At 36.6% G+C, this 15,569-nt stretch overlaps 4 protein-coding genes and 1 non-coding gene across 6 annotated transcripts; all 5 read left to right on the top strand.

The window, feature by feature from the left end:
* Positions 1–39: 39 nt before the first annotated feature.
* On the top strand, positions 40–3,585 carry LOC114728593 (uncharacterized protein YciO). Its single transcript, XM_028915504.1, has 9 exons — positions 40–337; positions 698–813; positions 1,460–1,513; positions 1,604–1,628; positions 1,809–1,931; positions 2,265–2,431; positions 2,654–2,723; positions 2,967–3,065; positions 3,293–3,585. The coding sequence occupies exons 1-9, from the start codon at positions 137–139 to the stop codon at positions 3,371–3,373; spliced, it is 936 nt and encodes a 311-aa protein (XP_028771337.1). The 5' UTR covers positions 40–136; the 3' UTR covers positions 3,374–3,585.
* A 1,308-nt stretch (positions 3,586–4,893) lies between these two features.
* LOC114728595 (uncharacterized) lies at positions 4,894–8,697 on the top strand. Of its 2 annotated transcripts, XM_028915505.1 has the most exons (8): positions 4,894–5,095; positions 5,182–5,222; positions 5,818–5,875; positions 6,505–6,598; positions 7,318–7,402; positions 7,481–7,546; positions 8,050–8,162; positions 8,549–8,697. In XM_028915505.1, exons 1-8 carry the CDS (start codon positions 5,002–5,004, stop codon positions 8,559–8,561), a joined length of 564 nt encoding a protein of 187 aa, XP_028771338.1. In that variant the 5' UTR covers positions 4,894–5,001; the 3' UTR covers positions 8,562–8,697. The 2 variants fall into 2 exon arrangements, with proteins under 2 accessions (XP_028771338.1, XP_028771339.1); XM_028915506.1 differs by lacking the exon at positions 8,549–8,697 and having other exon boundaries at positions 8,050–8,415.
* A 1,653-nt stretch (positions 8,698–10,350) lies between these two features.
* LOC114728640 (peroxidase 55-like) lies at positions 10,351–12,147 on the top strand. The gene is made up of 3 exons (XM_028915563.1): positions 10,351–10,602; positions 11,201–11,392; positions 11,470–12,147. The coding sequence occupies exons 1-3, from the start codon at positions 10,390–10,392 to the stop codon at positions 12,034–12,036; spliced, it is 972 nt and encodes a 323-aa protein (XP_028771396.1). The 5' UTR covers positions 10,351–10,389; the 3' UTR covers positions 12,037–12,147.
* Positions 12,148–13,338: 1,191 nt separating this feature from the next.
* Positions 13,339–13,420, top strand: TRNAS-UGA (transfer RNA serine (anticodon UGA)). The gene has a single exon. It is a non-coding gene; the product is annotated as a tRNA-Ser (tRNA).
* Positions 13,421–14,374: 954 nt separating this feature from the next.
* On the top strand, positions 14,375–14,952 carry LOC114728614 (uncharacterized). The gene has a single exon (XM_028915533.1). The coding sequence runs from the start codon at positions 14,624–14,626 to the stop codon at positions 14,831–14,833; it is 210 nt and encodes a 69-aa protein (XP_028771366.1). The 5' UTR covers positions 14,375–14,623; the 3' UTR covers positions 14,834–14,952.
* Positions 14,953–15,569: the final 617 nt, after the last annotated feature.

Raw genomic sequence — 15,569 nt, 5'->3', positions numbered from 1 at the left:
TGTTCATCGCCCATACTCGAACGTCGTTATGGTTGCTTCGTCGGCCCTGCCCTCGGGCCCCTGCCAGTGGGAACAGAAGCCTCGCTACATCTCGAAATTTCTCAACTTCTGAGGGTTTCTGAACAATAAATTGCTAATGCTTTCTGGACAGAAGCTATGCGGTTGTGACTCGTTGATTTGTCTCACATTCTGTCACTTTTCTGCAATGGCCACCGATATATTGCTTCAGACTCATTTCCCCTTTCGCCTGCCCAATACCCGCAAGTTCTCAGTTCTATCTATGGCTGTTAAGCGGAGTCCTAAGCGTCTCAAATATACGGCTCCTCGCTTTACCAAGGTCTTGTTCATCACTCTTTACTTTTTACTCGTCTATTGCCATCCCTCTGCCTTTATCTCCCCTCCATCTTATTCTTCTTCAATACTGTCTGGTTGGTACCTATTTATTTCTCCCTGATTGGCTGAAGCCATGAGCATTTTCTGTTGCCTGTTTATAATGGAGGCGGACAATATTTTGTTGGTGATGCAAATATTCGTCCCTTTTGGTTTCTTCTTTATTTTTCTGCTTGAGTGAAATTTTATTATCGACGAGGAGGTGCCATCTCTGTTTATTGGCATGATCCAGCTCTTCTCTTTTATATGATATTATCTACTACTCAATACACTTAACCTTATCTGGGACTGATTCTGGAAATATCAGGAAGGTGGTTTGCTTTACGTTGAAGCGGACACGTCGGGGTCTGACAGCTGGAAGTTAGAACCCGTGGTTAATCTTTTAAATGAAGGAGCTGTTGGAGTCATTCCCACGGATACCCTGTTAAGTTTCTTATCTTGTTCAGGCCCCTTTGCTATTGACCTTTTAAATCTTATGTAGCTATTCTCATCCAGGCTTGTATGTTTTTGTTCTTCTGTTCTAAACTCCTTTTATAATTGTTTTGATGTAGTCTTCCGTTTCATGTCCAATTGTTTGTAACCCTACTAGGCTTCTAATTACCCTCTGATGAACAGTATTGAATTGATCTTGGATCGGTCTGCTCAAGACGTTCACATTTTCTGTTGAGCTCTTTGAGCAATCTGAGCAGAGTCTATATGCAGTTAAAAGATTTCTGCTTTCGTCTCTTAATTTTGTCTATATCTTCGTTCTATTTCATCTGGTTTGTACTAAGATGATTTATAATCGAACACCCCTCTTGGGAAGTACGAGACTCTGCTTGGTGTAGACAATTATCAATATGTGATGGGAAATTTCGGTTCTCAAGATCTAAAATATTGGAGGATATTAAATTATCAGCATTTGCCTTTTGCTTTTTGATTTATAAATATAATTTAAACAAATTTGTGAGCATCAATACACAATTTGCTAGCCCAAATGCTCAATCTCCTATTTTTTTTGGAAGCCTTAAATTCCCCCCTAAAATAAAAGATAATGGCGTGACTGCTTGCAGTTCTTTTTTTTATGTAGGTATGCTATAGTATGTGATCTGAGAAGCCACTCAGCCATTGAGCGTCTCCGTAGGTAGGCAAATTTTGCTAATTTATGGGACTTCTCGCCCCAAAGTAACTCTTTGTTCATCTCATCTACAAAGGGTCTAGTTTTGCATTGCAGAATCAAGAAGATAGAAGCTTCAAAGGCGAGGAGTATAACCTTACTTTATTAGTATTCAATCTTGTTGAGTAAGCTTAAATTGCCAAACTTTTAACGTTATGGCGTATGTCAAGAACTTAGTCCTACACCAGGCGTCTGATTACATTTGTGTATGCTATGATTTAACTTCCTATTGGTAATGTATGTGATGGTTTTACAAATGCAGCCTCTTAGCATCTTGTGCCACTCGCTTCGGGACATAGACAAGTATACTATTGGATTTCCACGTGGCGATGGTCAAGGTCATACAAATATATTCAAAGCTGTTAAGCCTTACTTACCTGGTCCAGTGAGTATGCTCTTTGGATGCTTCTATAGTTGCTATTTAATTGACGAACAAGACTGTTTAACTGTTGGTATCATTTATCCCTTGTTAACCACATGGATATATTTATGACCTAGAAAGCATGGATTGGTTTAGATCAGTTATTGTTCATGTAACATAAGAATGTATGTCATGGCATCAATTTATTGTCACACGTTGTTTATGTTTCATGTTTAGTATCCTCTCATCTCTGTGGGTGGCAACATTTCATTTTTATTTGTTATTTCACCAATTTAGCATTTTCAGCTGCATTAAGTGGAGCCAGCTCGTTGTTAACACCAGTTATTTTTGTCACAGTATACTTTCATCCTAATAGCAAGTAAAGAATTGCCTAAACAATGCATAAGATATGGCACTACTGCTGCCAAATATGCATCAAGGAAAAACGTGGGTGTCCGTATGCCTGATGATGCAATTTGTCAGACAATACTGGAGAAGATGGATGCACCCTTAATATGTACAAGGTTTGTTTAATTGATTTTAACCACCCCCCCCCCCCCCAAAAAAAAAAAACTCACACCCCGGAAAGGAAAATACAAGAACACAGACAAAAAACAAGAAGAAAACAGAAATGGTTTGCTGCAAAACAGGACCTAGTTCTAAACCAATTCTTTTGAGCAATTAGATTGTGCAACTGATGCTTCCACATGTTGACTCTTGCTCTGGATTTTTAATCCATTTTTCAGCATCAAGTTCCGAAATGAAGATGCGTGGATGGTTGATCCTGTTATGATTGCTGATACATATGGACCCGAGGTGGGTCACTTTATTTGTTCCAAGTGATGTGTTTCTTTTCTTTTTTTTGTTTTCGCTGTAACAATGTTGACTATTATTATGGACTTTTAAATATTTATTAGAAATAGGCCGCGTAATGTTTACGGTACACTGCATTTGCATTATAATTTTCCTTCTAGTGAAGCTGATTTTGCATGTGTGCATGAAAAATGTCACTGCAGCCATTCTTAAAAGTATATTTATTGACACCGGTTTCTTCTTTAGGGTCTTGATTTTGTTGTTGATGGCGGTGTGAGAGTTGCTGAGCCATCCACTGTGGTTGATATGACTAAAGCTCCTCCGACAGTCATACGACAAGGAAAGGTAATATACATTGACTTGTTGACTACTTTGTGAATCAGACTGTGGAAACTTGATCAAGTCTTGTCGGATATCTTGGATGCTTATGGCTTTTAATTGTCATCTTAATAATCTTATAAAAGTTAGAGTTCATAATTAAACAAAAGAAATATTTACTTTGTTATTTTACATGACATTGAGAAGCATAGCATACTCAATACACTGATATTTGAGAAATATATTATTTTCAGGGACCTATTTTACCTTGGATGGAGTTGCAAGATGATCAGAAAACTGAGGGAGATGAAGACCTCATCCCTTCCGCCATTTGAAATTCAGTCATGCATCTTGGTTGAATTTCAACTTTCAAAAAACTCTTGTTCAGCTTTCCCCAATTTTCCCTGTAAATTTCAACTTCACATCTTTTTATTGGTTCAAACAAACAGGAAGAGATGGAAATGGATGTAACACGGACAAGACAAGATTCATATTATATGAAGTAGTTAGATATTTCATGTAAGTAGGGGTCATGTGTTGAAGCTCATTTTGCTTGAGTCAAAGTAGATATTATACTTGATATTTTCTCTGCCTACTTCGCATTAATTGGTGCCTCTATGATATTGATTTGTAGTAAAACAGAGAGATTATAAAGAAAGGTCGAATGATCAGTGACTGATCTGAGTGTTTCGAGTGGTCACGTTGTATTTTCTTAAGCTCTCCAATCATGTATAACTAGGTGTCTTTTTTTTTTTTTTTTTTAAATTCATGTGTATTTGTAATTAAATGTTAATATTTTAAAAGGAGAATATATAATCTTGTGTGATTGTAGAATTTGACATAATGGATATGATGGGTATGAACTTGATATAAGTATTGCTCAAAAAAAAAAATCTAAATTAATCATTTGGGCCATGAAACTGGCAGTTAGATTTATTGTTCAATTAGTTTATTAACTATATTCTTGAAAACTTGTAATATACAATTCGTTTAAAAATGGATCGAGAATGATATTATGAGGTTTGAATATATTTAATTAATAAGATTTGGGTAACATCTTGATTGAGAATTGTATATATTGAATTTAAATAGGATTTTAATTGGAAACTCAAAAGGAGAAATTAATAATTAATTTTGAATTTGAATAATATTTTAATTGCGATTTAAATATATTGAATAAAATAGGAACCACAATAATTAAATATAATGTTAATTGAAAGCTTAAATGGAGAAATAAATAATTAATTTCAAATTTTCATATATTCTCTTTAATTTTGCATCTTTCATTCAAATCTCATTTGAAGGAATGAAAAAATCATGTTTTTATAAGAAATGAATGTTGAGTTACCTAAAATATTGTATTTATTAAAATTTTAAATCTAATGAAATATGCTTACGGGGAGAAATTTCTAGTTATTATTATTATGTGTTGCAATAATATATACATAATTTTTTATTTTTTAATAAAAACATCAATCATATTTTTTTTTTTTGTTTTTACTTGGGTTGGCTTTGTCTGTGAGAACAGTTTCAAATCCTTATTTTACTTATCGGACATATAACGAAGCGTCAAAGGTTTTAAAAAAAGTAGTTAAATATTGCTTGGCAAAATCAAAGTTAAATATTGACGCCCAAGTTTTATTAAGAATTAAGAAAAAAAGTAGTTAATAAAACTCTGCTTATAGTTGTGAGAAAAGTTTTTTTTTTTTCCCTGCTAGTAATTTTCCCCCGTTCGGACAAGGCAAGTAGAGTTTCTTGTTTTTCCCCCCTACTTTTTTAATGCTTATGAGATAACGAAGCCTCAGGCTCGGAGGCGCATATAGAGTGGTCAAATTATTGAGTTCTCAGGAAAAAAAATTAAGGAAAAAGGAGTGACCAGTGACGTACAGAGACCGACGTCGAATACAGTCCTCTTAGAACAGCATCTTGCGGGTTACGATAGTAGGATTTGTCGCCTTCATCCATGGCAACTCCTCCTGTACGGGGTACTGGAATGCTATCAAGAGAACAGCTTCTCCATCTTTTCGATCGCTTCTGTTTCCTTACTTCCCAACCCGGTAACTTGTCACCGTTTTTCATTCTCTGCAATCATCCTTCTATTTTGGCTTTGTAATGCTTCTTTGGTTACGGTTCTGGTTTGCAGAAGTGAAGAAAAGGATAGCAGACGCTGTCCAGGACAAACAGGTGAATTTCTCATGGGATAGTTCCTTTTCCCTTCCTCGTTCCTTTTCCCATTTCTTCGCTCTTGAATTCCCTTTAAGTTGGGCGGCTTATCTTCTATCTCAGGACCAAAGATAGGAATTTCGCGATTCGTCATATTACGTAAAAGACATATTATATGCTAGTGATTGTAAGCGGGTTTGCTCCGAAGGAATTTTGTAGTTGCCTCGATTCGTTGCTTTGTTACTGATTTAATTTTCGGGGAAATGAGTTATTTCCTCATAGGCGATAGACTCTTGTCTCGACTTAACTGGAGTATCTAGAACATTCATCTGTATTTCTTTTGTACTTGGCTTCAGTAGTTTTGAACTGGTGACAAGATGTGATCAGGGATCTGATATGGCCATTGTGCTACATGCTTGCTTATCCTTACGAGTTCTGGTCAGCATTTCGCTTCTGTTATGTTGGGACTTCAGGCACATACGGACAATTTTTGGTCCGAGTGTATTCTAACGTTTTACCACTTCTGTTTTTTCAAATTCATGGGATTAACATTATTAGACCAGATAATGTATGTTGCCTTTTCACTCATTTTCTGGAATAAATGCGGCACGGACAGGAAGCTGTTGCTGTGACCACTGCGATACAGGAAGAGATATTTTTAGAGATGGGAGTTGGTAAGTTGGTTGTATTGTGAATATGTTAGTTTGCAGTATTATAATAACCGTATGCATGTTAGTTTGCGGTATTATAATGTCTGTATGCTTTGCTTTGTTATGCATCCCTGATTGAAGATTTTGTTTATTCCTTCGTGAGAGAAACCTGTGCTGCATTTTCATGCGAAATTTACTTATTAATGCGAGAGAGAAAAGTGAGTGAGATGATCATCTTAGTTGTCATTTATGATCTTGTGACATCAGCCTTTCATTCCCTTTTCTTTTAACTAGAGAAAAGAAAAAAAACCATTTACCGTCTTCTGCACTTCAATATTGTTGTGAAGCAAGTTTAGGCCTTATATTAGTGATACATGAAATTAGCTAATTGTATGCAGAATCTGTTATCTCATATAAAGAGAAGACTACTTTTATTCTCAGTAAACAAAACCATATTATGACCAAATCAATTCATGGCCATTTTTTGTTCCTTCTACAGCTAGGTCTTGAGCCCTTTTCTGGTATGGAACCCAAATTGCGGGAGAGATTTTATAGATATATGGATATATAAATTTTACAATTTGATCAGCTTCTGTGGCTTTATTCTGCATGATGTAACTCGAGTTGAAACTTGTGCCATTTGTTGACAACAGATCCACGATTCGGTATTTCATGCCTGGGTAAAGTGAGCACTGTATATGATAATGATCTGGATTTGGTGATTCAATTTTATAAATTCATTGCAAAGTAAGTCCTTTCTCCACTATCTGTATGCCCCATCCACTTTCTTTTGTCTTGCAAGCTCTCTTCAAAAATTTATATTAGAACGAGGCATTCAGACAGCGTCACAGTGACTGTTCTGTGTCTATGCCTTGTCTAGTTTGAGTTGTAGTGACCTTTGTAAGAGTCGAATAAGGGGTCTGCCCTGATAACGGATAATCTTGGTAGAATATTGAGAGAAATAGAATTATTAAAAGCTTACTCTAGACATAATTTAGGAGAAATGATACCTAGAACATTGGAGGTTATTTAGTTCATTTTGAAGCTTTTATGTATTTAATTTATTTTTTTTGTTATGGGGTCCTTCTAAATATGCTCTCCCTGGGTGTATGTTAGTTTTTGGGACCAGTTGAAGTCAGGTTATATTATCAGTTCTCTCTCCCAACTTCATCCCTCTCTTGTAATTCTCATTATCTCCCTCATTTCTCTCTACTGTCCCACATAACCTTAACTCTCTGTGATGTTCGCCATAGACAATTCCTAGACATGCTCTGATGATTTTCTGCCACCTAGGATAGCTTAGGTGATTTGGATGGAGTGGGATGTGGGTCCTCTTGATGTAACAAACGACATTTCTGATAGAACCCTAGTGTGGAAGTCTTTAATTGCTTATGTTAGAAAGATTAGTAAGTAACTATTCATGGTAACTATTCATGGTAAGATGTTTTTATACACTGAAATGGCAGAGAAGAGATAGCCTGTGATGAAGCAGAGCTCGGGCCAGATGAATTTATAGAAAGAATGCTCCGCCAGCAAAAATTACAGGAAAAGGTACAATTTAATGCTAATCTCCAGAAAAACATTTTAGTAAATGAGTGCAGTATTGACATTAAGATATCGAACGTGTAGCAACTGGAGATGCTGAAGGACATGCGCAAGTTTCCTTTAGATGATCAGTCAGCCATTCTTGACAAGGTAATCACTGCAGTTTCTTAAGTATTTGAGAGTTTTTGCCAACCATGCCACCCATATAAGAAGACAGTCGACGATATTAGTTGTTACTTATGTTGTTACTTCTATTGTTGGCTCCACCTATATTTTACATTCAATAATGGCTTACAAACACTGCTGAAACGGGAAGTGAAGTCTTCTTTTGATTAAAATGAGATTATTGGCTTGACAAGTAGCCGAGTGGAAAACTAATAGCAGTGTGCTAAGGTTTTAATTTTCATAAAGTAAGTACCCAACTAGTTATTCTATTTTACTGGGCTTATTTTCTCGTTAAATCATCAGTCTCCTTGTTGGTTGATCCGTCGAGCTTTTGCTTTATAATTTATCAGATTTTTGTAATTCTGCCTACCTTTTCATCTTTCTTTTGTTTGCATGAATGGATTGGCATCTTGATTCTTCTTACCAAACACCAATCAAACTATCTTCGTCCTTGTAAATTAGAGTGAAGAATTATTTGGCACTTACAGATCCACCAGCAGATGGAAAATGCCAACTACGAAAGCGAGTCATCCATTTTGTCGACTGACCAGATCCAAGAGATTAATGTTCAGAGGAAAGCGTCTCCTTTATTTATGCCAAGGTAGATATAAAAGCATGCCCATTCTTTCTACCTTGATTTATTTTAAGGTGTGGCCATCAAATGACACATGTTTACTCATTTAATCAAACCACTTCACTGTAACCATGTAGCTCCTTTACATTGTAAATTGTTAAAGTTTCTTCATTCGATGTCCTGTTTCTGCCCTAAAATGCGGGGGCTCTTTGAATGGCAAGAAAAGTTTCTTCACCAGATATTATAAATGAAACTAATAGTCCTCCGAAGACTGATGCCACCTAATATGTAGGCTTAGACCATGTTTCTTATGTTTATTATGTTAAAATTTTCCAATCAGACATAGCTATTTGTAATTGGAAAACTTAATGAATATAAGAAATTTGACATAAATATTGTCCTATATTTACGGAAAAGCCAGGCTGATGAAATATAATGGAATGCATCTCCTCAAGTGAAAAAGATGACAAAGATGCGTAGCTAGCGCTTAGGTGGAAGAGGCTTGGGCCACAGATTATATTAACCGAACAGAAGTAATTAATAAAGTAAATTTGCCGACATCTCAACGTGGCTTTACTTACCTAATCATGTTTAACGATAATGTTACTTTATTGGGACCAAGATTGAGTACAGTACGAAGTCCTACTCCAGAAGCATTCTACAATCACATGCTCTAAGGTTATCCAAAATCACGAAATTTGACCAAAAACTAGCAATTATGGACCCAAAATAATGAAGGCCATAATCAAATCAAACAGAACTTTCCTTCTCTACCGTTGAAGCATGAACCATGGGCGCTGAAACTAGATCAACTCGCATAGAGAAAGCAGAGCATATATATATATATATGATATTAAAGTTTAAAAGATCATATGAGGAGTAACCTCTATATCCAAAACTGAAAGGCATCACGTAAATTCCAGAAAGTCAAATAAAGACACAAATGAATTTGTCACAATCTCAATGGTTATGCGGTTTCCTGTCCACATACATACCCATGGATCAGGCACAACAGCTAGTTAAGAAGAATTAGCTTTTACCAGATCTGCTAAAAAAAGAGAGACCAAGTTTAGAACTAGAATTGGAAAATCAGATCGCTGCACTACTTTTAAGCCAGATTAGTTCAACCGTCAAAATCCATCACTTTCATTGGGTACCAAATGGGTTTAAATTATTCATCAGCAACCACGTTGATATACAAATTTGCAAGCAATGGCTACTAATTCCAATTGATTCCACTTGAAAACACCATTGTTCATTTCATCAAAAAAAGTTGACAATAAAGGGTTTAATTAATCGCATATTCTCGAAAGATACTTTCATTTTAAAGAACGTTTCTTTATGAATGGGTCAGTACACGTGACAAGGGAAAAAATATGCAAGTCCCGGTCATGCTTTTGCCTTCATATTAAGTCTTATTCCGATGGCCAATCAAGATTCAGGCAAGACTGAGGATTTTGTACCAATCAACGTTTAGTTTGACGTGTGCAAATAATAATGTAGATTATTTTCATTAGCATGACTTTTGCAGTGTAGGGTCATGTTAAGAAATAGTTATGAATTTGTTTAGACAAAAATTAAATATGGATTCAAACGTTAACTAAGCATTAAAATAATTAACTTCTGTTAATTATTATGAAACTTGCGCATAAAAAATTCGAAGCTCCTTATATGTTATTAATTCCAAGCTTAATCATATCATGGCTTTAAAAAATTAAAAAAATTACTTAGGAATTAATCTGTAAGTTGGCCATATCTTACTCGGTTGACGGGCATCCGCGAAAAGGACTCATTCCAAACACCATTAACACGCGGACACGATTTGACATTAAAATGCTCTTGCACCACAAAGGACATATACCTATTTCAGATTGTGTATAACATCTTTAAAATATGATTATAATTTCACTAATCTCCACACTCCTACTATGACATAATCAATACATATTAATCATCCTACGTAAAAGGTTATTTATTTTTCTAATATATGTCACGAAATGGATCCAGGGTAACGTTAGTGGGGAAGCATCATTTTGAACAAGTTGGAACACAAAAGTAATGAAGAGAAAATTGGACAAAAACAGCTATGTGACAATTAATAAATGCTTAATTTCAACTTCACAACCGAGTAAGTCATCTTATTATGTAGCGCAGCATAAATATATATATATAGGTCACAAAGATCAGACAAAGAGAGAAGCTAAGATATATAGATATCATCTGGAAGTTGATTGAGGAAGAGAGAGAGAGAGAGATGGAGATAAGAAGAAGAAGAAGAATAGTGGTTTTGTTGATGGTTTTTGCGATGATGTGTGGGGGAGAAGCACAGCTAAGGGAGAATTTTTACAGTTCGACATGTCCAAACCTTGAAGCCATAGTAAACCAGGCAGTGACCAATAAATTGGCTCAGACTTTCACCACCATTCCTGGAACTCTTCGTCTCTTCTTCCATGACTGCATGGTTGAGGTACTTCTCTCTCTCTCTCTCTCTCTCTCTCTCTCTCAACTCCTTTTAATAAGCCGGATTAATTAGTTCGACAATAGCTTAATTAATAATCATCCCTCATCTCTCTTAGTGCTTAATTAATAATCATCCCTTATCTCTCTTAGTATCTATTTAGGTATCTGCCACGAAAATATAGAGCCTTGATGCTTTCTTTTCCCCTCCTTGATCTTATAATTGCAGCTGATTGTAATTCCGATCCGTTGTTATTCTCAGGAAAAAACGGGCTGCCTGTCTTTCTTTTTTTTTTTCCCCCATTTCTGGGCATTTTTAATCGTTATGTTTAAAATAATTTGAAACGTTCTCGAGTGGGCGGCGCCGTTACGTTCCTGTGACGCCAACACAGAATAAAAAACAATTGACTAGGAAGAAAATAAAAAATAAAAAGGAACAAACCTGAGCTATTATTTCTGAGTTTATTTAACCACCGACAACAGAACTACTACTGTACAAATAACAGCAAAATCGCTTCTTCTTCTTCTTCTTCTTCTTCTTCTTCTTCTTCTTCTTCTTCAAGAGGGCTCTGAATCAATGCATGCTTGTGTCTGTAACACATTGGTAGGGATGTGACGCTTCGGTGATGATCCAATCGCCAAATAATGACGCAGAGAAGGATGCCGAAATCAATCTAACGCTGGCCGGAGATGGCTTCGACACGGTGGTTAAAGTGAAGGAAGCCGTGGAAGCTGAATGCCCCGGCCTGGTTTCATGCGCAGACATTTTAGCTCTCGCCGCCAGAGACGTTGTCGCCTTGGTAATTAGTCAACCCAAACCCAAAAACTTCCATTAATCTCAATCCAAAACTCTGATGTATCATTCATTATTCTTCAGGTTGGAGGCCCTTCGTTCAACGTCGAACTCGGACGCAGGGATGGCCTCGTTTCAAGTGCCTCTCGGGTCGAAGGAAACCTACCAAAAGCAAACTTCAATCTGAACCAACTCAATGCCATGTTTCGTCGGCACGGTTTGAGCCAAACCGATATGATAGCACTGTCCGGAGCACACACGGTGGGGTTCTCACACTGCAACGAGTTCACCGATCGACTCTACTCTTCCACGGTGGATCCTTCTATGAACTCCGACTTCGCCCAAAGCCTGATGCAACAGTGCCCTAGAAATTTTGACCCTCAAGTGGCCATCGATCTGGATGTTCAATCCCCACAAGCGTTCGACAATTTGTATTACCAGAACTTGGTTTCAGGTCAGGGATTGCTCAATTCTGATCAGGTGCTCTTTACTGACTCCGATTCACGGTCCACGGTGGTTGAGTTCGCCAACAACGCTGCTGAATTCAACGCTGCTTTTGCCACCGCCATGAGGAAGCTTGGGAGGGTCGGGGTCAAGACTGGGAATGAAGGCGAGATTAGGAAAGATTGTACTAAATTCAATTCTTCGTGAGATTTCTGTGCATGGTGTGTTCATACAGTAATAATATGTTTGTAGTCCCATATATATATATATATATATACGTAACTATTATATATAGTATTAAATAATATTTCCAGCAAGTTTCCGCATTAGTCAACTTTTTGTTTTTCCAGTGGTTCCCCTGATCAATGATCAAACAGAGTGATGTGTTTCTTCTTCTCTGGACGACCTGATCGAATGATGCAAGTGTAAAGCATGGGGGTGTCCGTTATAACCTGCCACGTCGCGTACGAAACATATATAGCTGTAATTGACTATGGGGACGCAAAAACAGAATTATAGATTCTGTTAATACCAATGATTAATCAAATAATGAAGAAAATTAATGTTGGAAATAATTGACAATCAGTGTGAAAATTGTAACCAAGCTACTGGATTAATCATAACATTATTGCCTAAAAGCTTATCAGATCAATTTTTCTATGACGTGAATGGTTTCGTCTAGAAATTGTGTGACTACTATAGCTCAGCACAAGCTGGACGGCAATAATTTGTCACTATTTGACAATTCCATGTTCCAGCTAAAACAAAAATATAACAGCGTAGAGAGATCCATAGCCCATAACTACTAAAGAAATAGCCTGATTTGTCAATAGTCTCTTTTAGAAGAGCACGGAAACTTTTCAGTTTTGCTGCTTTGAAGGGATTAAGTAATATTCAGTGCCTCGAGTCTTTTTTTTCCGTAATATTTAATATTTTAAACTCATTTTATTACATTTTTTTTGGGTATTAAAGTAATTTTTTGCAGATTGAGAAAACTAACATATTTTTCTAGTAGCGCTTAATATTATAAGTTTAGGATGGTTATGGCCAGTAAAAAAATGCTTTAAAAATATTGTTGTGTTAGAGTGTGTTTAGGATAGCGGTGACAGAAGTAATTTTTTTCTAATCTAACTTTTACAGAAGTCAGATTGAGTAAAAGCAGCTTCTTTGAGCTTATTGCATAAGTTTATTTCAATGACAGAAGTCATATGCATAAAACGTGGATCCAAATATCGTTTTTCAACCTACCTATTACTTTTCCGGTTGGAATGTACGTTTGGGCCTCCAAACTTAATCCCAAACACACCTTTAGTCATCATTCTACTCTGAGTTGCAATGCCGAGTCAGATGGCTACGTCATAGCAATGCAGGGTGAGGGCAATGACTATCAACTGTGGGAATAACACGATCAGGGCTGTCTCTTTGGAAGAAGACCATGTTTTTTATGAGAACTCACAAAGCTGGACTTTTATGTAGATTATATATTAATGGGGAACGAGGTTCACCAACGTCGATATGTCCGAGTGGTTAAGGAGACAGACTTGAAATCTGTTGGGCTTCGCCCGCGCAGGTTCGAACCCTGCTGTCGACGTCGTTTTGGTGTTTGAGCCTCCTTCTTTATTTATACTTTTGCGTACTCATTAAGTCGTCATCGTGATCATCTTCGACGATCTTGTCTGCCTCCTCCTCTTGTTGGGTCAGACTCAGTATTACAAGCCTCGCTTTTGGTATTCTCTTTTCACACTTCTTCTCTTTTCCCAGATGATTTCCTTCATATGTGTCTTCATCCATCACTCCCACGTGTTTTCGCCTTCCGTATATTTTCTCTGTCCCCTGCAAAAGCCAACTGATCTGTAGATACAGCATGCAATCAATGCTTAAGGGTCGAAGCCAGAGTCAAAGTCAAACGAATTGAGTCCTCCTCATCTAATTATTTCTACAAATTCTAAATCTTATATTCGGATCAATTTTGCCAATTCTCGTGTGTAATTATCGCCAAATACTAGTCATCCTAGCTTAAAATGACATTTCAAAGCGATGCAGTATCATAAAAATGCCTGCTTTAGCTTCATTAATGCATGTCTGGTGTTGTTCTTCTTCTTCTTTTTTTAAAAAAAATATCTGGATAGCTTTTTAAGCATCTTTCTTTTAAAATTTTCCGTCATACTACTGATTAATTACCTATCAAAAGTAGCTAGGTTATTACTTAAACAAATTTCAACAAGCGGCTTGAATACAAATACTAAGTAATTAATAAAGGACACAAAAGTGGGCTGGGCATCAATTTTTTTTTTATATTATGAAAAAGAAACTTTTTTCAGCCATACAAAATAAAGGAAAAATTAATAAATTAAAACAATAACGCAAATAGATATGTCTGTATTCATAAGGATGTTTAATTAGTAAGCAACCAAAAAAGCACGCCTTTGCTGCTTAGTTGTTGGATCCAACTTCTAAAGCAGATTATGGATTTCAAAAAAAAACATGGATTAATTCACATCCTTTACAAGCAAGTGCGTGGTTGACTGGTCTTATACATATCATCTCCTAAAATTTGAATGGGCATAGGTCCATTTTTGTTTCGTTAACAACTACTTTGGCTTTTCCTCGTCATCAGTCACTTACGTTCTTGCACAGGATAGATTACATCGATCGTATCCTCTGCTTTATGCATACATATCTAATTATATATATGTGTGTATATTTGTCTGCTTTGAGTTATAAGCACATATTGTCGTCCCAACATATATAGATAGCTATTCGTAAAAGCAGGCATTGGAAGAAGAAGACGAAGATGGCGGACTGGGGGCCGGTGTTTGTGGCGGTGGTGCTGTTCGTACTGTTAACGCCGGGCTTACTGGTTCAGGTACCGGCAAGCGGCAAGTTCATGGAGTTTGGGAACTTCAGAACCAGTTGTGTCTCCATTCTGGTTCATACAGCGCTCTATTTTGCTCTCATTTGTATCTTCTACTTTCTTGTCAGCATCCATTTGTACTTGGGTTAATTAGTTGATCTCCAATTTCATTATCATCTCCACGTACTCCTTTCATTTCTTTCTGACTTCTGGTTATTACTGTATAATCTCGTATTTAATTGAATTTTAGGCTTCATCTGATGAATTAATGTGAGTGTTAAAACTTATAGTGACCCTCGAAAAAGGATTAGGTGAAAGACAAAAGAAAAGAAAGAACAGAATAAAGAAGAAAGAAACAAGCATGCCGCCCCAGTTGGCAATTTTGATAGGAGGACGTTGAAGTCAGAGTAGAGTATGTGGTGTTATACCATGTGTGTGTGTATATATATAAACATTAAATTATGTACCAATTTATAAAGTTAATGAATTAGTTTTTGAAAAATAACAAATCTGACAAATAATCAATCGATCAATTAGTTCAACAAATGAAAGTCATGTCGTTTAAAGGACAGAGACCAAGGGACCGAGATGTCTCGAATCCATCACGTCCGTGATTTCCCTCCCCTGCCTTTAGGTATTCAGAACTTTGGAAGTCTAACGAGTCAGATGATCACACTTGGCCGCTAAGAGCGGAGCTCAAGTTTTGCGTCCCTAATTGTTTGACTTTGTTCTCCGGACTTCATATTAACCTTCCCCCGTCTTGTATGTTGCGTTGCGTTGATATCAGCATTAACGTAAAATATAAAATTTATATGTAAATCCATAACCGAAGTGCTATTAGGAAAAGTTAAAGGAAAACAAACCCGAACCAGATAGTTTAACCAGA

The sequence above is a fragment of the Neltuma alba genome, unplaced genomic scaffold (assembly GCF_004799145.2).
Source record: "Neltuma alba isolate B1F8T4 unplaced genomic scaffold, ASM479914v2 tig00012563_pilon, whole genome shotgun sequence".
Taxonomy (NCBI): domain Eukaryota; kingdom Viridiplantae; phylum Streptophyta; class Magnoliopsida; order Fabales; family Fabaceae; genus Neltuma; species Neltuma alba.
Note: the sequence above shows the minus strand (reverse complement) of the source record. Positions and strands in the feature narration are given on the sequence as shown.